This window comes from Harpia harpyja, chromosome 1, assembly GCF_026419915.1.
Source record: "Harpia harpyja isolate bHarHar1 chromosome 1, bHarHar1 primary haplotype, whole genome shotgun sequence".
NCBI classification, from domain to species: domain Eukaryota; kingdom Metazoa; phylum Chordata; class Aves; order Accipitriformes; family Accipitridae; genus Harpia; species Harpia harpyja.
The window spans coordinates 86,286,936-86,310,849 of NC_068940.1; the positions used below are offsets into that span (position 1 = coordinate 86,286,936).

The 23,914-nt window shown below is 44.1% G+C and overlaps 2 protein-coding genes and 1 long non-coding RNA gene across 15 annotated transcripts in view; 1 reads left to right on the forward strand and 2 right to left on the reverse strand.

Moving 5' to 3' along the window:
• The window catches only part of TRDMT1 (tRNA aspartic acid methyltransferase 1), a 41,975-nt gene extending 28,212 nt beyond the window's left edge, over positions 1–13,763 (reverse strand). For 4 of the 13 annotated variants that reach the window (XR_008237470.1, XM_052803407.1, XM_052803368.1 and 1 more), the window contains exon 1: positions 974–1,088. Coding sequence is in view for 3 of the 13 variants with exons in the window: in XM_052803407.1 (XP_052659367.1) it covers positions 974–1,037 (64 nt within the window). In the remaining 10 variants the exon portion in view is untranslated. Of the gene's footprint in view, positions 1–705; positions 912–973; positions 1,090–12,572; positions 12,743–12,828 lie in introns of those variants that run through there. The other 9 variants (XM_052803427.1, XM_052803384.1, XM_052803462.1 and 6 more) reach the window with 8 other exon arrangements.
• A 553-nt stretch (positions 13,764–14,316) lies between these two features.
• On the forward strand, positions 14,317–22,805 carry VIM (vimentin). The gene is made up of 9 exons (XM_052803486.1): positions 14,317–14,937; positions 15,094–15,154; positions 19,266–19,361; positions 19,506–19,667; positions 20,188–20,313; positions 21,029–21,249; positions 21,344–21,387; positions 21,825–21,910; positions 22,438–22,805. The coding sequence occupies exons 1-9, from the start codon at positions 14,396–14,398 to the stop codon at positions 22,477–22,479; spliced, it is 1,380 nt and encodes a 459-aa protein (XP_052659446.1). The 5' UTR covers positions 14,317–14,395; the 3' UTR covers positions 22,480–22,805.
• Positions 22,806–22,828: 23 nt separating this feature from the next.
• On the reverse strand, positions 22,829–23,612 carry LOC128148970 (uncharacterized). The gene is made up of 2 exons (XR_008237488.1): positions 23,510–23,612; positions 22,829–23,126 (listed from the first exon to the last, which is right to left on the reverse strand). It is a non-coding gene; the product is annotated as an uncharacterized LOC128148970 (long non-coding RNA).
• Positions 23,613–23,914: the final 302 nt, after the last annotated feature.

A 23,914-nucleotide genomic window follows, 5' to 3' on the forward strand; every position in this document is an offset into this window, starting at 1 on the left:
CCAAGTCACAGAGTCTACAGAACTTGCTGAAGGTCACCCAGGCCATGCTTTAATACAGCAAATTCAGCTCCAGAGTTCCTTGTAGATCAAAAACTACCCAGGGCACATGGTCTAGCATGAATTCACTATACCAGTTTTCATATTTAGAAAATGTTATACCAGCCTCATATATGGATCACGTATCAGCTATTCACCTATGTGCCACGAAAACCAAGTCTGCGTGCAAGCCTATGGGATACCCTGGCTAATTTGCCCGAGTATCATCCTGTGCGTCTGCATGATCCCGATCCCATCTGCAGCAGGGGTTTGTCAGTAGAAGACAGAGCACATATTAACAAGACAAAATCACAGCCTTCCCGGGAGCAGCTGCCCGGGCCGAAGCAGGACCATGAATCCATAATTTCCATCCCAGCATGCTCCAGGGTACCTGGTGCCACCCAGCAGGCCGCGAATGCTTTCAGGCACTGCTCAGTTTACAGCCACAGGCCCCCAATGCAAACACACTGCTAGCCAAAACTCAGCTGCCAATGCCCAGTGCTGCCAATCACCCCCAGGCAGTCCCTGACAGCAGGCCCCTGAGACAGCCACCTCCCCCAGCTCCCTTTAACACCAACCCCGCCGCCATAACGTCACTTTCCTGTCACTGCAGCGCGGCAGATTGTGTGTCCGGGGCTTGGGATGAGGGGACCCCCTCCCACCCCATACCTTCCTTCCACACGGTGCTTGTGCAAGATGGGGGGGGTGCGGCGCGACATGCCCGGCCGGAGAAGGGGCTGCGGGAGGAGAGGGGCCATCTTAACCCGCCCCATCGAGAAGATGGCGCCCTCCACAGCCTCCCCCCAGGGGTCGGGGTCCCATCAAGAAGATGGCGCCCTAGGAGGTGGGGGTGGGCGAGGAGGCGGGTGGGCGCACGGCGGAGCTGCGGCGGCAGCGAGCACCGAGGGACGCGCTGGCGGCGGCCGCTCGCCGGTACCTTTCAGGGCCTGGTGCATCCCCCCGATGCCACTGTAAAGCTCCAGCACCCGCAGCGGCGCCATTTTCCGGCGCCCGGCGCAGCACTCCCGGCGGCCTCCCCGAGCGCCGCCCGCCCGTTCCGCCGCTCTTTCGTTCCCACGTGCCCGCCCTCCTCCCCAGCGCCCGCAGCTCCCTGCACAGCCCCGGAGCAGCGGCTCAATTTGGCGTTGCTAATTGCTCATTAAACCCCAAAGCGGGCTTAGGCCCTGGAGGACAAAGCCACCCGCTGGCATGACTGGTTCTGCTGCCCCTGAGGCCGACATGGGGCCAATGGCAGACATGGGGCTGATACTGGCTGGCAGCTCTGCACCCTCCCAGGAGTGGGGGCTCAGGAGAAGGCCCTTCTTCCCGCCGTCAGTCCCTGTGGTCAACGTCTCCTCACAGGGGCAGCAACGAAATCCCCAACTCCATCACCCTTCCTCAGGCCCTGCTGTGCCACCGCAGGGTGCCCAGTGCTTGCCGGGGAGGTGGAGGCCAAACCTGGCGGTTAGTGTCAGGGCAGCAGGGAAGGGCAGGCTGGAGGCCGAAATTAGTTTGGGTGGCTTGCACCTGGCCAGGGCACAGGGAGACAAGAGGGATGCAGGGCAGCAAAAGGGGCTTATCCCTGTGCGGGGGTGTGCGTGCTGGCCTGCTGTCCGGCTGGGCAGCTGATGCGAATGGCCCTCAAACAGTTTTATGGGCCTAAGCATTTCATGATTTCAGCATGCAGTGCTGTTTTTGAGAAGTCATTTCAAAGCCTGCACCACTGGTGGAACAGGAAGGAAGGAAATAACTGATGAAACTGTTCTAATTTGCCCCAATACTATGAAATTACTGTTGCTAAATTGAAGAGGCAACTTAAAGACATTGTTGCCCATGAAAAGTAGTTTGTTTTCAAAACAAAAGTTAGACAGACACTATAATGTGGGTTACCCACCACATACAAGTAGACGTTCACCTATGCCTCAGTTTGCAGATTTAGATTGTAAAGTGAAGATGAAACATTAAAAAAAAAACCAAAACACCTCAGCATATTTCTCTAATAATTTCTTGAGTTAATCATATTTTTGTGGAGCCTCTAAGAAACCTGGCAAAAATAAGGTAGATTTGAGGAATATTTATTTTTCCTTAGAAGCTGCCTCATACAGCCTGTCATAGCTCCTACTTCTTGCCTTTCAGTGGAGGAAGAATTTTTAGCTGAAACTGACGGGCAAAAAAGAGAGAGATATGCTGCCTTTCAATGTACTTCTCCAGAATATGGGACGCATCAACTGCGGAAAACAGTGGAATTAGAAACAAAATTTCAAAGTAAGAATATTGGTCCTTGCCAGCTTTTTCAAAACAGTTCTGTCATTCACCTGTGGATCTTCATCATCAGAGTCTGGGGCTGCTGCTTTCTTTGTCAGCCATGGACATAAGCAGGTGACTAAAACAAGAAGTCCAAGGTCTACTTTAGAATTTCTGAAAGGAAGTGAGGCAGGTTGCCTGCACAGATGGCTGACGGAGAACTGAGAAAGGTGGGTGAATCACATGGCATAACAAAAGCAGGAATGTGCCAGCTGGGGAAAACAGTCATGGGACAAAGACGGTGAAGGCTCTGAAGAAGAGGGTTCAAGATGATGAAGGTGGCTACAAAGAGCAAGGCTGTTATCAGCTACGAAGACACACTTCAGTAGAACCCCTTCAAAATACAGATGCAAGGTGAAGGTAAAGAAAAAGGCAGCTTTTAGACTACTGAAATTAGTAAAGCTGATGAATGAGTCTGAGCTCCTTGTATTACTCTTTCAGCAACATCACAGCAATGCTAGATACTGTGATGAGCGGGAGCTGTAGGCAGCTGGGAGCAGTTTGTTTATTTGGAGCTGCCCGGTACCTGGAGCAATTAAAGCTACAGAGGAGCAATATTTCCTTATATCAGACAGGGAGACAGCTGAGCTGTGTTTTTCCTCTCCTTTCCCTGACTCCAAGGTATTCTTGCCATTCATGCATGGGAAAGGTGGAGTCTGATGGAGAAAGCAGAGATGTCTTTGCTATACTGGTGGCAGTAGGACATTCCCTGCTCAGGGGAAATTCTCCACCTCCTCCACCAGAGTAGTAAACTGGAGAATCTGATCAACACACCTCCTCTCTAGCAACAAGGAAACTAATTAACTAGGTTGGATTTTATTGGCTGCTTCTTGCAAAGAATCAGAAACACCAAAATTTCCCTAGTGCTCATTTTTAAACAGTAGTCAGTTTTATAATTCTGTATAACTGTGTCTGCCCTAACCTGGTTCTCATTATTAATTGACAGCTGCGAAAAGGACCAACGTGAAAACAGGGAATCTGGAAACAGTTACTTTTAGTGCTCTTCCCTTTATAAATGTAAAGTCAGCATAATAATAACAACCATACTTTTTGGATCAGACCTTACATAACAGTATTTAAGGTATGCTGCTTATTTCAGAGACTGGGGCAATGGCCGAGAAGTGCCGAGATCCATGGCCACTCATATCTTCTTCCTTACAGAAAAGCTGAATGATTGCAGAGAGAGGATGAGCCCTGTGAAAGCAATTGTTCATACTTCACTCAGAATATCTTGCTAACACATGCTGCCACTGCCATGGGGCAGGATAAACAGTTGCTCACTCTTTGTCTTGTGACCCCAAAGCAGCCACATGTCTGCAAAATTTCCCAGCTAGATCTCTCTGACTTACTGAAATTGGGATATTGTGACAGCTCCTTCTTTCTCTGCTCTGTGCATATAGGATGGATAGGATTCCTGTAAATCTCAATGAACATTTAATTTGATTAACAGAGGATATTAATAACAGAGTTGAAGTCCAATGTCCACTTCTGGACTGTTCAACATTTTTTAGGACACAGGTATGGGCTGTTTCATATATCAGTTATGGCTCAACAATATAGCTGGCTTTAAATAACAATTGATAGGCTTTTCTAAAAAGACGTTAATTTATTCTAAATGAGCACATCTATATAACTATGATAATGCATTGATGAAGCAGCTATTTTCTTGACTCTATTTATAGTAAAATATGTTTTAAGCAAACTGATCATTTAATGACATTTTTAAAGCCGTTGACATAGGCATGTGATATCAGCATTTTCATTGAGACAGCTTTTGAAAACTCCTGCCTCCTAGCAACTAGCAGCATTTCCTCAATGTAGAAGTTTCCAAAGTTTGCCCACATCTCTGATGAGTGGTACGATACAGGTAATCATGCTAGATCTGAAACTGTTGCCCTAGAAACCTATAAACACATCCAGTGAAACAGCTACATGTGGTAAGAGGAACACGCAAATGAAACCACTGCAGTATTTTCTCTTCTTAAAATGCTTTAGAATTGTTAAAAATATTACAATTATCAATGCTGCCAAACAACATCACCGAAACATGCAAAACCCACTGCCTTAAGATTCTGCATTGAACTTGGCAACTGAAAGGTAAAATTACAAACTATGACTGGACCGTATGTATACTCTTTTCCTCAAAGTAAGAAGAAAAGATTTTCACTGTTGTGTTTCTGTAATTCACACCAGCAACAAATGCACACAACAAACCCACACAAAACATTTTATAGGCATCTTAAGCCTTCTGCAGTTACACGTTAACTCTTCTCCCTGCTCTTCCATCTGCAGCAGAGCAGACTAACATGCCAGCAAGGCCTCTGCCTGCACCCAGCTGTGAGCAGGAGGTTGCCAGTCTGCAATGCCTGTCACAGGCTTTTATTGATGCCACAATACTGCAGCAGTATAAACTGCTTGAAGTTTCCTTTGAATGCAACCCCTCAACGTAAGGCTAGGTAATGGAAGCTAGTAGACCCGTAGCTGTGAAGTGTTTGTGAGCCTTTCCTCTATATTCAAAAAATGGAGAGAGAGAAAACTCCCCCTCTGCTGATCCAGCAGATGTTTAAAAGTGTGTTCACAGTGATCAGCCAAAACTTCAATACCGGCAAATATTAATGTTGATGGCTGAACAACAAACAATGCTTCTTGTGTCCGAATGTCCAGTATAACCTACTAAATACTTAAGTGAGCATCAGGAAGAGTATATAGACATCTCAGCTGTCTAGAAGGGAAGCTCATGTTCTGGGTCAGAAATCGCTGTGGCTAGGAAAGAATGTGAGGCATGTCATACCCTTGGAATGCAATCACTGAATTGAAAAAGTCACTGAGAGTGTCTAGCATAAATTATTGTTTCTATAACCATTGGCCCAGTAGGTTACTAATAAAACTGAAAACCTTTTGCAGTTTATCAAAATGGATCTGTACTGGATGTAATGTTTCAGGATGGAATTTATCACACTTGGTTTCTGCTGAAGTGATGCTCAGCAAACGTAGCTGTCAGCCACAGACGTGGCACTTCTGGGAAGCCTGCTGGGCCATGCCAGTATGGCTAACGAAGCCTACGATTTTCATTTATAATGCCACGCATCTGCAAGACTAGAAATGAAACCCACATCAAACCAGGTTTGTTAGCCTCTCCCAACGCGTTTCTAAGAACTCTATACAGGGGAAGTTTATGTAGCTGAAATTATTTGGAAGACTCCTCAGACACAAGCATTTTTAACCTTTCTCTTTTCAAATATCTTAATCTCTCCATTTCAGGATTTTATTTTCAGGTTCTGGAGCTATGCGTATACTCTGTAGGGAATAAGGAATAAAAAGACATTGCTTCTCTAATTAAATCTTTACTTTTCTGGTTTAAATAAATTTAAATCTAAATAAATCTGGCCTGTTTGTTATGTTTGGCCTCCAGTGGTCACCCTGGCTGGATGAGACGCATATGTTTACATAATGTTACTGACTTTCTTGTTGTACTTACACATTCCAGTGCTTGATGAAAAAAAAAGATAAAAAAAGGCTAGTATCAAAAAAAAAAACCCAACAAAAACTAACCAAACAACCAAATATATATATATATATATTTATAAAACCTTCGCTGGACTGAACAAAACAGACTCTGACCTCTGTAAGGCCCTCTGCAGTCAGCTAAAAGATTGCTGCTGCAATGAAAGTGTTTTGAATCAGACCTTTGAAGGGTCACAGGAAGCGGGTGACAGCAGGCATGGAGCCAGGCGTTCTTAAAGCAGGGATCAGTTCAAGCCGCTCCAGCGGGATGAGGTAATGGCATGGGAGATCCCAGCTCCCTTGCAGGGGCAGGAGGAAACAGCATGGTGCCTGCTGCTCTCTCTCTGGGGGAGGGGGTATGAGGGAAAGGAGAGAAAAAGAGTGCAGATGGTGAGCCTGGATGTGCCTCTTACCTTTTTGCTTAAGGCAGGAACTTTCATCTCCGGCATCCCCATATGATTTGCACAGCCTATAGTGTGCAAACTGAGAAAGACTTGTAGCTGTATGTTAGCATTGGTCATGCCTTTTGCTCACGAGGCCTTCTAGTATCACCTAAAGCTTTTGTATACCACAGACTTGTCTTTTAAGTAGTTCAGCCCCTGCCCAAACTTTGTTTTTTTCATTCAGTACCATGTGGTGAGTTTAATCTTTGACTAAGGCTGTAGTTGGCACAGGAAATGAGATCTCTTATGCTGGTCACCATGGTGGTAGGATTTCAGTAGCAGGGTGTTTCCTCCAGAGAGAAAGAAAATCTTTAATGCAGCCGCAGCAGAGCTGTAACTGTGGACTTGCTGAGCTATCTTGAAATTAGATAAACCACAACTGCACAAAGTACCGTAAAATCTGCCCAAGAAGCTGAGCACTTGGTACCTAGGCAGCATGGAGGTGTCTGCCACCCTGGCTATATTGCTGGCACTTTGCAAATGAGTTACTTTAAAGCTAATTTAAAGCTATTTGATATCACTTATGAACTGCAGTTACGGAAGTGATTGCACTGTAAATATTCTCTTTCTCACTTTGGATGTGGCTACAAATGTCTGTCAAGCATACCAATATACTAAAGCTTAGTGGCTGGGACATAGCTCTTTTCTACCAGAAAGTGTCTTGAAAAACAGTCTGTAGAAAAGCACAGATTTGAAGAAGTTGTGAGATTTTGTAAGGATAAACTGAAATGAAGGATAAATTGAAAAGTTATTCTGCAAAAAATCCCACCTAAAATATAAAAGTGTCATTTTTGGCTGCTACGTCTTTTGGGGGTCCCTTCCCCCAATTAAGTATTGCCTCAACTAAGAACAAAAAGCTTTGCATTTTCCTAAAGTTGAAACAAACCTTTTTTAGAAAAATGGCTATGAATTTAAAATGTTATTTTTGCTGAGACAGTCTGGAGAGAGAAGCCCAAATAAGCCTAGCCTAAATGAGTCAAAAAAGCCTAGAATAGTTCTTTCTGAAAAAGAGAAATCTTCTTGCACAAGACATATTCAGTATGGACTGGCAGTGTCAATATTCAGCTGTAGGGAGTTGGGCTGATTTAAGACTCCAGCAAACATGTTTCACATAATTCATAAGAGAAATACAATGGGAAATTGTTGGAATTGTCTATCGGGAACCCTGCATGTCAGATGAAGTCCCTGAGGATGATTTCATTGCAGTTACAGTGCCAAGTCAGATGTAGCACTCATCTCCTATGGTATAGGACACAGTTGTTCAAAAACTAACACAATTAAACTCAAGTAATTAATTAACATACACTGTGCATAATTCCCATTGTCATTACCAGTGCAGGTATCACATATATTGCAGTACAATAGTATTACATCCTTCATCTCCAGCATAAATCTCAAGATTCCTCTTGCTATCAGAAAAGTTGATTATTTTCAGAATACAACTGCAGGACAGTGGCATTATTACCATATTCAGGGTAAATCATTCCTGTGTCTTTGAAAGATCCTGACATCTGACCTGCATGTTGTTTCACCCTGGCATGCTTCGGACTTACGTGGTAGGCTTGGTAACTTCCATGTCATGGAGTTTACGGGAAATGCCTGATCCATGTCAAATAAACAGCCACAAACATTGGCAAAAGTCTAAGAGTCAGCAAAACTAAAGCATGTACAAAGCTCCTAAATAGTTGCTAGGTCCTTCCTCGTGTCATCCTGCACAAGCTCTCTCCCACCCAATGACCGTATGCAAGACCAAATTCTCAAGGAAAATTCCAGGCAGATAGTGAATTTGTCTTTCTAATGGGAAGCAGGACACCTTTCCATCTGAAAAAATACGGATGCCTCCACTCTTCCAGATATTTGCTCTCTTCCTTCTCCAGCCATATGCACCGTCTGCTCTACACATATTCAATAAGTTTCCACTCCATTCCCTGTAGCCCACAATATTTTATGCATTCTATCAGCTTAAATCTGGATCATCTTCCCTCCTCAATCCCAACTGGACAGAATATACTTATGCTTGAAAATTGGGCATAGAGCTAGCATGAAAAAACAGCTTGTCTTCTTAGAAACTCAGTCTTCTCAGCTTTGGGGTGTGTGCACCACTGCCTCTTCCTTTTGTAAGGAGCCAAGTAATCCCAGAATGGCTAACACAATGTACGCTCAGTTTATGAGTCTCATTGGAACCAAGGATTTGGCACAAGAACTTGGACTGAGGAATCCACTAAAAACTTGGCCCTCGAGAAGCTAGTACTGTTCTGCTTGTCCTGGGCACCTCAAAGGAAGAAGGGAACAATTGCTGCATGCAATTAATGATTCCATTGCTGTGTCCTGCCTCTTCCTCAGAAAGAACATCATCATTTCCTGGTATATCATGGCAAGAAAACATTATGCTATTTATGCTTTGTGTAAGTGATGGAACTGGGGGAGAGAGAAGAATGAAATCACTCCTCAGATTTAATTGTTTTTTGGCTAGAGCTCTTTAAGCAGTTTCCTTTGAAAAAGCTTGGCCAAAAAGAAGTAGTAAATGTCTAACTGACAGGGTTCATTAATGGCATATTAGAATCACTTCTTTTAGCTTTTTCCAAAAGAGAGAATGGATGGATGGATGACTCATCTTTGAAAAGGTTTGCAATCTCAAAATTTAAAACAGCAATCCCAGAGAGATTAATGTTATGGCTTCCCATTGTAATGTGACAAATGAATGTTCATCCATGCTGTTGACTTCTACCTCTGCCAACAGCTTACTGCAGGGATAGCAGTTGAGCACTGTACTTGATAGCAAGCTCAAGATAGCGAGGTCTGCAATGTGGCAAAGGACAGAAAGAATCCCTGCACATTATACAACATTTCACATAGATCCTACTGAAAGCTTAAGCTGACTGTAAATTAAAACCCTTTATGTGATATTTAAGTTAAATAGTCTTTGTAAAGTGCTTATCATGATCCTTGAATAGTTCCTTGGTCTTTAGCAAAATACAAATTTCACGAAACAAGGACAGCAGAGAGCTGAGATTTCAAATTATCTATTTTTGGGCACCCAAATCAAGAGTGAGGGACTTTGTGTATTCTGGAAATTATTTCTGCTTAAAGAGTTTCAGGTTGAGCATCAAGCCTCAAACCATGCCAAACCTCTTGTCAGTTTGGAAAACCTTGGCCTTTATGTCCCAGTCATTGCTAAATGTATTGCTGACATTCAGCAGTCAGTGCTATTGCTATGAAGTGAAGTGAGACAGATGGAATACTTAGGTTGTCATCCTTTTTTCTGTTTAAGGGATGGATTAAATAAAATGCTACACCTATGATAGAGCTGAAAAACTCTTTCTCTTCCCTGTGTCGCTAGAAATGTGCATCGTGTTTGCGACAACTGTGGGACTCAGGGCTGAGGGCTGTACTGGCTTTCAAAATGAGTACCTGATTTGGTACAGAAACGTCCTGTTCTGATACAGAAAATATCCTATTCTGGCAATTAGAAACCATAGTAGACGGAACTTTATGCACAACAATAATAATTTTTGGAAATATAAGTCATGCAGCTGGGTGGCATGAGTCATGTTCAAAACACTTCCCTAGTGCTGAAACCCCTGCCAGTTTCATATAGTTCATTTTACATTAAAATATAATATTGCAGAGAGACTTGGTTAGTTTTGAGTATAGAACCTAGTCATTTCCTTGACAAAATCAGCAGCTAGTCACACCAGTTTTATGTGCTTTGCAACACTGGCAATGACCGTAGGCAACATAATTTTAAAAATAAATTTCATAAAAGAATTTGCCAATTTCTTTCTTAAGACTGTAATTAGTCAAGGAAGTTACTCACAAAGGGAGACTTCAATGCCTGGACATTTAGGTGTTCTGCAGCCCAGTGGTGTTAAAAAAAAACAAACCAGCTTCTCCCAGGCAGCATGCAGGGACACATATTTTTGTGACTTCAGAAAAATCGGCCCTTCCCTGGATGCACCAGCCTTTCTTTGGGGCTCCCCATTACACTTAGCTCTCAGACAGAGGGACAGACTGGCCCCAGCTGAAGATTTACAGCCAGAATCCATTTTTTGGAAACAGGAACCTTTCTGTTTTCAAAACCATAGCAGTCTTCGTCTTTTTAGACCACGGCTGAAGGAGGAAGTGCTCTTTCAGACTGAAGATTACAGCACTCACTCAAGCGATAAGCCATAGCACTTGCTATAGCTGAGCATTGCGGAGAGTCCCTTCTGCTGTAGGGTGTTAAGAGTCTTTCATACCCTCATGTTAAAGTGGGTCCCTTTTGCCTGGAGTTTGTTCAATATTCATGGAGCAGAGGAAGTGTAAAAGAATGCCTCTATGGCCACATGCAAGCCAAGGCTTAAGGTTGCTGTATGGTACTGACAACAAAAGTGATTGCATTTGCATAGCAGGATGTTTTTCCTGGTTATTTAATATTTATGGGTCATTTTATACCTCCTAGAAGCAGAAACTTTACTAAAAGTGCACAAATCTGTTTAATGAAAGTATGCACATCTGTTTAGTCAAAGTCTATAATAACTGGAAAGCACACTCAATATTTGGACTAAATTTCTCAGTTTCTTACTGTTTAAATAAAGTGGTAAATCAAAAAAATGTGAATGCCATTATTTTCAGCAATGTTTTCAGACCAACAGATATTTGTGCAAGAAAGTCAGAGAAATTCTGACTGTTATGAGGACTTCTTTGGTTTTAGTGTAACAGATTTTCAGTATAAAGCCAATCAGGCAACTGTACCCTCTGCCTATGCACGCCCATTTTTCCTGTTAATGAAAGTTAAACAATCCAGTATTTTTTGCTACACTTATAGGGCCTGATTCCTTATTTCACTCTTGGCGGTGAACAAATACATCAGTTCTCTGGCAAAAAGATGAAAAATGCCAAAATAAATTTTGCAGTGTGAACTGAAAGGCTCAGAATAAAAATACGTTTCTTTTTTTAAGAGTGCCATTGGCTTACCTCTGATGCTACATCTGTAGAGGTAAGTGGCATTGCAAGCTGACCAGGCAGCTGCCTCACTGTGTACTGGAATTGCAAATGAAAGCATCGCAATAAACAAAACAGATGACAACTAATAGTTTATGAATAATCCCCAGTGTGGTGTTTAGTGATGCTGTTAGCTGTCTGTCCTTCATGTAAGAATTGATCAAGATCCTGACCAGCCACAGACTCTGAGAGTCCCATAGCACTTTCCTTAAAATTAGGCTGATTTCTGTGGTTTCATTTCAATTCAGAGAAGTACACTTTCCGTGATTTTTATAGCTAAACTGAGAGAGTCTTTCCTGACAAGTACTGTGGAGATCTTTTCACACTTCAGGAGACCATTTCTTGTTCCCCTTTGGGGTTTGGGATGCAAATGTGTGTTAAATTTATTACAGCCTTGTAAGAAACTTAGAGCTTCCTCCATTTATGCATCTGTGCAAGTGCCAACCAGCAAAAGGCACTTAAAGGTTTATTGTAGTCCTGAAAACTGACAATATCCGAACATTTCTAGGAAAATTTCATAGTGAGAAACAGCAATGAGGCAGGTGGCCAAGAATACATATGGCAGCGGTGACATAAACATATGGAAATTACACTTCAAATATGGTGGTGGAGGGGGTCATCTTTATTTACTAAAACAAACACCTCCTTGGATTTCATGGGCAAAGCAATTTCTGAATGAAGGATGACTGTTGCTTGTGTGTGCCACTAAAGGTTCTGTGGAGTATAAATAAGTTGTGCTCAGCTAGGAAAAACAGATTGGGCACAGCGCACCTTTAAAAAACCAACAATCTGCTAAAACTATCGCTACTTCTGAGTAGTAAAGCATCTTTAATCTGTGAGGCGCTTACTTATGTGCTGCTTTACTTTTTTGCCTGCTCATAGAAGGAGTGTGTACTTTTGTGCTGGGGCTCACAAAGGCTTACAGCTCAAACTTGATGGCTTAAATAAAGAGCTCTCAGAGGGCTGGAGAGCACAACAGCGTCCAGGCTGGGCTCCGGGTACCCTGAGCCTCAGGAATGCTGTGTGACCTCTGCTTCCTATTCAGTGGGTGAATGGAATGAGCTGGAGCCCAGGACTTATGCTGCAAGCACTTCAGTGGCTCAACCTTGTCAGCTTCATTTGCTTGACTAAGCTTCACTGAATGAAGGAAATTAAAACCTCAAGGACCTACGTTGAGATACAAACTGCATTCCTGCCCTTCTGGTTGCCATCAGAATGAAACCAAAGCACAGTTTCCTTTAAAAAAAAATAAATTCTTAGCAAAATATATGGGCTCCGATTCTTCCTTGTAAGGTACAATACCTGAAGTACAATAGCTGAAGTGTAATAGCTGACTTCACTGTGAATTGGGATGTGAAGATTACCTTCCTCTCTGCCCAGTGTTCGTGTTCAGGTTTATCAGAATTTCCAGTGATGTTTGCTTCTGCAGGACTGCAAGTTAAAAAGAATTAAAAATCAGTGGTAGTTTTGCATCCCAAAAGAGCTGAAGTAATACGTTACAGATAATACCTCTATGTTATATTGGTCACTTCTCACAGCAGAGGAAGATGTCCCCTACCTGATGTGTCAGGGCAGGATTAGAGAACATGCTCCGTGCTTTGGCCGCTCAAGTTTTAAATTATCTAAATGAGAGAGATTCTGTCATCTCCCTTAAACGACTTCTGCATTCATACTGAAAACAATCTGCTGCTACTTAGTCTAAGTTTTTCTTTGTTAAATTTTATGCCATTGTTATTGCCCTGTATTACCTACCTACATCATTCATCTCTACTGCTGGCAGCACAATTTTGATAGTAAAATTGCTCTTGAAAAAATGGGATTTTTGTCTGGCCTTTGAAGCTACTTACAAAGGTTGTCTAATGAATAATTATAACTTTACCAGGTGCTTTCCTAAGACACTGATTGTGTGCCTACTGAAATTAATAGCAAAAGTCTGTTGGGTACCACAGTGCAGAAACAAACCTTCGTTAAAATCAAGCCAGCCACTATCCTAGTTATTGGAAGGATTGCATGCAGGAGCAAGATCCTGACTGCAGCTCTTTCAATAATGTACTCTCCATATTAAAAAAATAGTTACCCCCGGGATCGTTGTTACAACAATGGCAGAATTAAGCCTTACTGGTGTAAATGCTCACCCAGCTACAGGGGAAAGACATTTAGCCTATAGATGTTGCATCTTCAGCACAGAGGTAGGAGCTAAGCTTGCTGTCAGGTGAGGCAGCTAAAGAAGACACAGATATGTTATTTTTTCTGCCTGTTTATTTTGGACATTTGGCAGCCCTTTGTGAACAGTTAGCATCGCTCTTCCCCGATCTTACTCTTTCAGAAAGCTCAGGAAGAAAAGAAACGGGTTCTCAAAAAGATACAACATACACGTCACACCGATAGAGGGTTCTTTAACGTACACGACCTGGGTTACCGGGGGTACTTTTGTCTGTCCTGTGGCACAGCACTAAACCTGCCAACCCTCCCGCGCAGGCACCCACCGCCCTAACTCTCGCAGGGGGAGAAGGCGAGGCAGGCAGAGCTCAGCTCCCGCTTCCGCGAAGCCCGGGATGCCGCTGCTCTCACCCCCGCCCTCCCCGGGCGCACCGCGCCGCGCCGGGGTTCCCCCCGCGCCCCCACCTGCGGGCCACAGCCCCACCGCGCCCTCCCTCCCTGCCACTTCCCCTGCCTCGGCGGCTGCCCGCCCGCCCGCAGCCCCGGGGAGAAATCCGCCGGCCCTCGGGGCTCGGCCGCGCCGCGCCGCCCGGGGGAGGTAGGGGTGCTGCCCGCTCCGCTCTCTCCGCCGCCCTTCCCCTCCTCGCCCCGCACGCCCGCCTTTGTGTCCGCCGCGGCAGCGGCCTGCAGCGCCCCCGCCCCCCCCTCGCCTCGCCTCGCCTCGCCTCGCCGCCCCGCGCGGCCCACCGGCCCCCGCCCCCTCCCCGCGGGGCGAGGCGCGGCGGCGGGCGGCGCGGCGATTGGCGGCGGGCGGCGGGCGGGGCGGTGATTGGCGGGGCGGGCCCGGCGGCGGGCGGTGGCCCCTCATAAGAAGGGGCCCGGGGCGAGGCCACCGCTCTTCTTCGCCCGCTGCGCACTCGAGCCGCCCCGCTCCGCTCCCGGATTACAAAGCCCGCGCCGCCGCCATGAGCATCAGCACTAAGAACTCCTCGTACCGCCGCATGTTCGGCGGGGGCACCCGCCCCAGCACCGGCACCCGCTACATCACCTCCAGCAGCCGCTACTCGCTGGGCAGCTCCCTGCGGCCCAGCACCGCCCGGTACGTGTCCGCCTCGCCCGGCGGCATGTACGCCACCAAGGCGACGTCGGTGCGGCTGCGGAGCAGCATGCCGCCCATGCGGCTCCACGACTCCGTGGACTTCTCCCTGGCCGACGCCATCAACACGGAGTTCAAGGCGAACCGCACCAACGAGAAGGTGGAGCTGCAGGAGCTCAACGACCGCTTCGCCAACTACATCGACAAGGTGCGCTTCCTGGAGCAGCAGAACAAGATCCTGCTGGCCGAGCTGGAGCAGCTCAAGGGCAAGGGCACGTCCCGCCTGGGCGACCTCTACGAGGAGGAGATGCGGGAGCTGCGCCGGCAGGTGGACCAGCTCACCAACGACAAGGCACGCGTGGAAGTGGAGCGGGACAACCTCGCCGACGACATCATGCGGCTGAGGGAGAAGTGAGTGTGCGAGGGGAGGGCGGGGTCGTTCGGGCTGCCGGCGCGGAGGCAGCCCCTGGGCATCCCGAGCTGGGCTCGGGGCAGCGGGAGTTTGGGGGGGGGGGGACGGGGACGGGACCCCCAGCTCCCTCCTCAGCGCTGTCTCGCCCCTTCCAGGTTGCAAGAGGAGATGCTGCAGCGGGAAGAGGCCGAGAACACCCTGCAGTCCTTCAGACAGGTTTGCGGGGGCCGCGGGCGGCGGGGCGGGGGCCGGAGGGAGGGAGCTGTAGGACAGGAGAGCCGGAGCTGGGCGGTGGTGCCTGGGACGGGAGGATGGGGCTGTAGGAGTTTGCTTTCCTCGCACAAAGGAATTCCATCGGTTCTCACGCAAACCCTTCCTTGTTTTCTTTAGGGGGATGCTGCGGTCTGAAGGGGGGGGGGGAAACTATTGTCTTGCTTTATCCAAGTCTAGCCTGGTTTACAAAAAGCGCTCCGACGTGGAATCGCTTTCCGATCCAATAAAAGTGAAAGGGGGCCATCTGCTCGCTTGGCTGAAGGGTATTAATGGTTTCTATGGGATTCACCGTGGAATGCAGATACAGGCTTTATGGCAAGTGTGGTGGCAGCAGATTGAAATAATAGATCCCTTTGTGTCGGAGGGGAGGGCGCAGTGGGCTGCATTCTTACTAAATGTGTAATGGTGCGGGCATATTTCTGGCCAAAAGTGTCTATCGTGCATATGGTCCAGTTTTTACACAAAACAGAGCTCCTTTTTAATGAATCACTTTGGTCAGTGCGTTACTGGACAACAGTTCCAAATCTAAAATTTTTCATATGGGTGTTGTCTGCTGACAAGAAGTAGACAATTTGTTCCTTGGGGTGAGGTCACAGCAGTCAAGTCTGCCTCCTCTGGATGTCCCTTAAGAACATAGAATTTAATCCTCTGTAAACAAAGATGTTAACATAGGAAACAAGTTGTGTTAGAGTTTAGTCTCTGTAGGATGCTATGATGTTATCCAGATGAACTAAAACCTACATGACAGCCAGAACCAACTGTGCAAACAGTGTTCGAAAAGTGTTAAGCTCAGGTTTTCACTTGTGCAAAACCAGCTTTCAACTTTTTCGACTTGGATTAAGCCTTGTTTGGACTAGAAGGTATTTAGGAATGTGCCTTCTCAAAGCAAGGTCTCTTCCCTAAAACTGCTGGTGTGAAACAGCATTGCTAGCATTCCTCCTGGCTGGAAGTGACTGCCCTTATCTCTATGCAGCTGGGCACAGACTGGTTTCATCCCAAAGCTCTTCACAGGCATTAGTAGATGTCACCATTCAGGAAATCATCACTTGATTGTCAGTGTTTCCCGGGGCAAGGCTTTTGATTACAGTATATTTATAGTCTCTGAAGGAGAGCAGGTGTCTTTGTGAGATAACATGTGGAAGCCAAGATACCTACTCCCATGCAGAGTCTGGGAATTCAGAGTCTCTGCTGGCGTTCTGGGGACAGAAGTTTGAAACAGAACAGTTTGAGATACTGCCTTAAACTTCAGCTTCTGTTTTTTCTGAGTGCTAAGCTAATTTAACGTAGTGTGAAGTTCCATGCAGAAGCATTTAACTTAAGTTTTAGAGAACCTAATCTATTCTGACTCATTGCTGAATTCAGTTGAAGGATCCTTTGACTTAAGGCTGGCTTTTAAATGATCTTTCATACTTAATTGGTGCACTTCAAGGCACGTCTACCTCTATTTCAAACCAATTAAACTTTTTGAAGGTTCTAGGCTTTTAAGTGAACTTGGCTTTGTGCATATCCCACATTCATTATCCCGCTTTGCCCTCCACTGTGGAAAGGCGTTGTTCAGGAGCTCAGCCTCCAGCAGATCTGTGTGTGCGGTACAGTCAGAACTGGAGCCATTTAATCTCCTGAGGTGTAGCTTATGGATAAGAATTGCAAATCATTGTCTGTGGAAACACTACACTAAATCCACTCATGACATAACTGGTGCATGCTAGTGTGTTTGATTTGAACAACAGTAATATCTAAATTTTCCTTACCGTGAAAGGGTGGGCTTAACATGCAGGTTGTGAAAACTAAATCTGTTTCAGTATAAGTATTGTTCTCCTGCAAGTGAAATTACACTCACAGAACACTGAAGTTGAAACATCCTGTTGTGCTTCCCATTGTAAAGAAATGCACAGCTTTTTATTAAACCATTGTATTCTTGCACCGGAAAGTTGTGTACATGGATTTGGAACATTTCAGCAGATACTTACTGTTCTGATGTAGCACCAAATTTACTTTTTACTTGATGGAGCAGTTGTATACTTCAGTATTTTAAAGAAAGTGAACAAATAATTGAACTTAAACTTTGTATTTCCAAAAGCTGCCTGCTTTAGAGACTGTTCAACTTTTATGTACTGAGTTTTAATTTAATTATTCTCCTGAACAAAGATGAGATTTTACTCATATGCTGGGGGTGTACTACATAAAATAAACCTAGGGGTTCAGAGAGTTCTTTCCTTTGGGACAAAACAAGCATCACAATTAGTGAGAAAGTTATTTACTGCAGCTTTGCCAGCTGCTGTGGCAGCAAGGAATAGGTCCTGAACCTATGACAAGACTAACAGGGCTGCTCCTGGCTAACATGAGGTTTGTGTGAAGTAAACATGGATGCTCAATCCTGCAAACTATGTGACTGGCATTAAAGAATCTCCTAAGATAAAATCAATGTGTAGTCCAGTTGCATGTATGCATGCCTTACACTTTGTTTGCTCAGGCTACAAGTAGCTTATTTATGTGGTTCTCCATACACCTAGGAAATACAGGTACACTGATTCTTCACTCCCAACTTAATGATAACGTATATAGTAAAATACATACCATATATTCAAGTGATTTCAATTTAAGATGCTTTCAGTTTATTATAAGCTCCTAAAAATCCTGTAGCTGTTCAGTTGTCCTGAAAAAATTAGTCTTCAGGATGCAGATTTCAGTAAAATCCATTGGAAACTCTTTGGATGTCTGTCTAATTGTATAAACATGTTGTGTCATAGCCATGTAATTTCCTTCCAGAATGATCTTCAATTTTTTTTGGGGGGGGGGGGAACAAATGAATTAAGGAATTCTTTCTCTGAAATGAAAAACAGAGCTGATGTGACCTGTGTGGGTGTAAAACTGGAATTGATAGGGAGGTTATGGAATAACACATCGAAGGGATGTTCTGCTGGATAAAGAAAACAGAAGAATTCTTCTGGAGCAAGAACCTTACCCCAGAGTAGGAGTGATGCAAGGAGTGGCTTTCTAGCAGTCTAAAGAAAACACTCCTTATTTCAAAGGTGCCATAATAGTGAGAACTGCTGATTAGGAATGCTTACGCTTCGGGCAATCCAAAATAGCTTTAGCGTAAGCTGTGAAAACCTGATATGTTAATACTGTGTGAACATAAGCATGCAGCATGTGTGTAACTAGTATGAAAGGAACAATTGTCCCCTTTGCAAATGAATTGCCTTGCACATTTAAAATGTAAGAAGTTACCAATCAATGTTTAGTCTTAAGTTATGTTTTTGAACTAATTCAAGCTACTCCCATGTAACATTCATTATATATCTTCTGTTATGCCTTAAATGAACTTTTGCTGTTGATTAAGACTATCTCCATCCAGCAAAAGGTGTAGTCTTTGCCAGCTGCTGTGAGGGTGTAGCCAATGATGATTAACTCGATTTGCGTTTATGCTTATAGCTTCTTTTTCTTGAGGGAGATCTGTTGAACCACTTGGAGAAGTAAATGCTTGCAGTTCCTGTATGTACCTCACTAGCTTTACAAGTATGCTTTCAAGCTGTGGTCTGTGGACCCAAAGGGCTCTGTGGTTGATCACCAAGGAGTCCATAAGAAATAAACAAGAAACTAAGGCCACTGATAGGCATGTAGGCACATGGGTTGCACTTTTAAGCCCCACTGGAAAAAAAGAAGTTTGCAAATTGGAAGACTAACTCTTTTTCAGTGTAGTCAAGCTAAAAGAGCTTATTGCTGGCTTCTGACCCAAGTACCCGCTTCATCTTCAGGCAGGATTTACACCCACCATGATCTGTGTGCTCTTGATCATGCTTAGCAATACATTGGCAAAGATGAAGTAATCTACATATGCTGTATAGTTTCCAAAATCACAATAAAGGTGCATATAGCAGTGTCTGAGGCTAGGGTAGGAGGTGGCAAAAAGGTGTTTTTCACAGCTCTTTATTTCATATTGTCTTGCCAAAAAGCTCAGATGTAGCATCAGTCTGTATGCTACTGAACTTGCCTTAAAAGACTTTTCTACGTCAGTTTTGTAAGACTGCTAATCATTCTTCTCTCTGGTCAGGATGTCGACAATGCCTCTCTGGCACGTCTTGATCTTGAGCGCAAAGTTGAGTCCCTGCAAGAGGAGATTGTCTTCTTGAAGAAGCTTCATGATGAGGTAAGCTGAATAATTGGGTCTGTGATTAGATACTGGTGGTCTAGCGAGTAAGGAAGCTCTTCACTGGTTCTGGCCCAGAGTCCCCGCCTGTGTACGTTCTGTATGTTGTCGTGTAATAACACTGAGTGTCTGCTTCTCTCTAAGGAAATCCGAGAACTGCAGGCCCAACTCCAGGAACAGCACATCCAAATTGATATGGATGTTTCTAAGCCTGATCTTACTGCTGCCCTGCGTGATGTTCGCCAACAGTATGAAAGCGTTGCTGCTAAGAATCTTCAGGAAGCTGAAGAGTGGTACAAGTCCAAAGTAAGTCAAATCTGTTCAGATGCATCAGGCACTCGAACTAACTGTACATAACAGCTTTGCTGTAGCACATGATGTTCCCTCTGTCTCTCTACTGGACATGAACACAGCCATGGCACAGGGTCTTCTTTAAACTCCTAGTCTGGGAAGAGTACAGCTGAAAACATTTTGTGCCACAAGTACAGCATCAAAGTAATGGGTTCATACTTGGAGACTTTCCTATGCTTGTACCTGGAAGCAGATGTTGGATGAAATACTGGAGAAAGGAGTGAATGAATTGGTGAAAAAATGATGAAAAGATGGGAAACATACGGGGTGGGGAAACAAATGTGAAAGGTTTAACTATGAATTCCAATTTAACAATTAAAATAGAAAGGCATTTTAAGAGTAATGCTAATATTTAAGTGGTTTAGGTGTTAAGGCTTGTAATGGCTTCAGTTGCCCTCAAATGCTGTGTCCAAAAAAAGTCTGTTACACCATTTCTGTTGAAGTGTTAGGCTAACCAAACTGGGGATTTCCACAGTTTGCAGATCTCTCCGAAGCTGCTAATAGGAACAATGATGCCCTGCGCCAGGCCAAACAAGAAGCTAATGAATACCGCAGACAGATTCAGTCTCTCACCTGTGAAGTTGATGCCCTTAAGGGAAGTGTAAGTATTAGATAGCAGTTGTTGGGACATTCTTACCTTTGCAGCTTTAAGCACTGCACTGCAGTTTAATTGTTGATAATAGATGTGAATGCAGCTGATCTCCCATGCAATACAGCAGCATATTAGTACTTTTTGAAAAGGATGCTATGGGGTCAGTTTGCCTGCATGGACTACAGTGCACTGGTTAGACTGATGTACTGAACTAGTCTTCCTGAAGGTATAAACACTGAGTTTGTTCTCTTGCTATAATAGTCACTGTTTATGTAACACTTTCTGGAAGTGTTTATGGCTTGTCTGTCAGGTACAGCTGAAGCTATAAAAAAAGCTGGAGGAGCAGTGGAAAGGAGGTGCAAATCTTGCTGCTGCTAGAACCGACTGCCTTAAAGGCTGGCTTGAAATGGATTTAACAGTGTATAGTACACCTGCAAATGCCCTCACTGAGGTCTGCCTGCATGCTGACTTGTATTGCACGTGTTAAGACTTACTGTAAGGGATTGCTTTGCCACCTGCTAGAACAAATACATGGCACACCTCAGTCAAAGTAGCAGAATAACCCACCTTGAATTTGCAAGGGGAAGATAAAGAGATGACAAATTTGGGATGTGTCTGGGCATTTTCAGAAAGGATGCTAATGTAACTCCCCTTTGTTAAAAATTTGAGGGTGGGGAAGAATGGCTGAATTGCAGCAGTGCTCAACTTCATTATTCTCTTCCAGAATGAATCCCTGGAGCGCCAAATGCGTGAAATGGAGGAGAATTTTGCTGTTGAAGCTGCTAACTACCAAGACACTATTGGCCGCCTGCAGGATGAGATTCAGAACATGAAGGAAGAAATGGCTCGCCATCTCCGCGAGTACCAGGACCTGCTGAATGTAAAGATGGCTCTTGATATTGAGATTGCCACCTACAGAAAACTGCTGGAGGGTGAAGAGAGCAGGTAAAAATTATGTGCAGGCACTTTTCTAAACAGCAGTTACTAGAAGACACTCTATACCCATGTCTGACTTCATCCATTTCTTTTTTTCCTTCAGGATTAACATGCCTATTCCAACCTTTGCTTCCTTGAACCTGAGAGGTAAGCTGTTTCTGCTACTTCAGTTTAGATGGCTGTTCTATCATTAGCAAAAGGGTCCTGGAAAGTTCCTTTTTCTCCAGTAGTTGAACTTGTATAAATGCAGTTGCGTGTGAACGTTTTTCTATAGATAACTAGACTATTTGCAATTACTTAACCTTGGATGGGAGGAGCTACTTTGTTTCTGGGCACAGATATTTTTTAAATATCTGTACATAGTGAGTGATGGGTTTAGAAGCCTGCTGAAGGTGCCTTAAGGGGAACAGGCAGAAAATAGAGAAGATAAGCTTATTCAGAGCAGGAGACTTCTTCATACACTAAATGGGGTCTTCATACACTAAACTAGGATTCTGAAAGTAGACACTAAAGTCAATTACATGTCATTTCTTTGAGGAGGCACTTCATCTAGACTATTGATAATAATACATTTTCTTCTGCAGAAACCAACATTGAGTCTCAGCCAATGGTTGACACTCACTCAAAGAGGACACTTCTAATTAAGACTGTCGAAACTAGAGACGGACAGGTTGGTGGTAACTTTTGATTTTATTTCTATCACAGCTGCTTACCTTAAAATACTCTTAAGTTTGTGTACTGGTCAGTGCAGCCTGTATATGGTAGTAAGTATGGAGTAGAACAGCATCTGGCAGTCCAGGCTGCATGGCTGAACATACAGATGTAGCAAACAGGCTTCTGTGGAAATGATCACAAAATTCATCTGATAGTCCTTAAGTGGCTGACAGTTACCTGTGTAGTGTGTATTTAAGTTCAGCTGAGTAAGCAAGTTCTCAAAAGATTCCTCACATCACCTGAGGAAAACATGTGGCAGTAAACAGAGGTACTTGTTTGGGACAAGATACTGTTTTCAGACTAAGCCAATAAAGCTTAAATGGTTTTTGCACACTATTTACCAACCAGAACTTCTCATTAACAAGTGAGAGTCGATACTGATTTGTTCATGTTTCTGTGGTACTGGATATTCCAATTCTAACTCTAAAAACCCCAACAATCTTACTCCTAAAACTTAATACAAGTGTCTCTGTTTTTCAACAGGTTATTAATGAAACTTCCCAGCATCATGATGACTTGGAGTAAAGCTGAAGTGAAGATGCATACTTATTAATGCAGGAGAAATTCTTACCAGCATGATTTAAAAAGTCCATGTCTTAAAGGAAGAAACAGCTTTCAAGTGCCTTTCTGCAGTTTTTCCATGAGCGCAAGATTATTATGCTAGGAAATAGGTCTTAGATCTTGCAAACTGACTCTCCCTGAAGGATTAGAGTTTACAATGGAGTCTAGTTTACAAATAGCAATATCTTGTGCTGCAATACTGTTTTTAAGTATCTGAATTCAATAAAACTGCTTTTTCCAGCACAGTATGAGCAACCTGTCGCTACTTCAATAAATCTTTGGAAAATGGCTCTTGATGTGTTCTAATTTGTTAACTTCATAACTTTCTGGAAAGCCATAACAAGGTAATGCTGGAATTACTATACGGTTGACATCTCCAGTACTGGTTGTGTGGAATGCTGTTTTTTTCAGTTTAACTAGATAAACTGTCTTACTCATTTATTGCTTAGGTTTTGAAACCAACTACAATGGACTATAACTGGCAGATGCATAATGTATTATGATATTTCTTATCACTTGAATAAAATATGATACTTCAAGCTAATAAAAATTAATCTTGCTTCCTTATACTAGCTAACCCAGTTACTAAGAGCTAAGAATGCCCAAAATGCCTTAAAACAGTTCTATAAAACATAGTAGTTAATTAGCTGTGAAATAGTTCACTGGAGCCCTTATCTGAGACAGCACCTTTGCAAAGTTAACAGCTGACTTGGTGCATTGACTTCATTTTCCAGGAAAGACTAGTTCCCAAAGGCTTGTCTATATTACAGAAGCTAAATGAAGGCTTCAGATGGAGTGGGGGTTAGGAGAGGTATTCAAAGGGAATGTGCAGAAAGAATAGAATCATTTAGGTTGGAAAAGACCTTTAAGATCATCAAGTCCAACCATCAACCATGCCCACTAAACCATGTTCTGAAGTGCCTTGTCTACATGCTTTTTGAATACCTCCAGGGATGGTGACTTAACCACTTCCCTGGGCAGCCTGTTCCAATACCTGACAACCCTTTCAGTAAAGAAATTTTTCCTAATATCCAATCTAAACCTCCCCTGCCACAACTTGAGGCCATTTCCTCTTGTCCTATCTCCAGCCACCTGACTACAACCTCCTTTCAGGTAATTGTAGAGAGCGACAAGGTCTCCCCTCAGCCTCCTTTTCTCCAGGCTAAACAACCCCAGTTCCCTCAGCTGCTCCTCATAAGACTTGTGCTCTGGGCTCCTTGCCAACTTGGTTGCCCTTCTCTGGACACACTCCAGCCTTACTTTGCCTTACTGCTAACTTGATTCCAGCATTTAAACTCCTTTAAAAAAGGAGAGCCACCATTGCTCAGTGTTCTCTGCTGAACATCAGCCTAAGTGCAGCAGAATGGGGAAAAGAAAACTCCCATGTGGCTACCATAAC

Excerpts from the sequence above, each read along its gene's own strand:
- VIM (XM_052803486.1), top strand. The coding sequence starts at position 14,396 with ATGAGCATCAGCACTAAGAACTCCTCGTACCGCCGCATGTTCGGCGGG. Across the intron at positions 19,362-19,505 it reads TGAAGAAGCTTCATGATGAG|GAAATCCGAGAACTGCAGGC; the intron begins GTAAGCTGAATA and ends CTTCTCTCTAAG. Across the intron at positions 19,668-20,187 it reads AAGAGTGGTACAAGTCCAAA|TTTGCAGATCTCTCCGAAGC; the intron begins GTAAGTCAAATC and ends GGATTTCCACAG.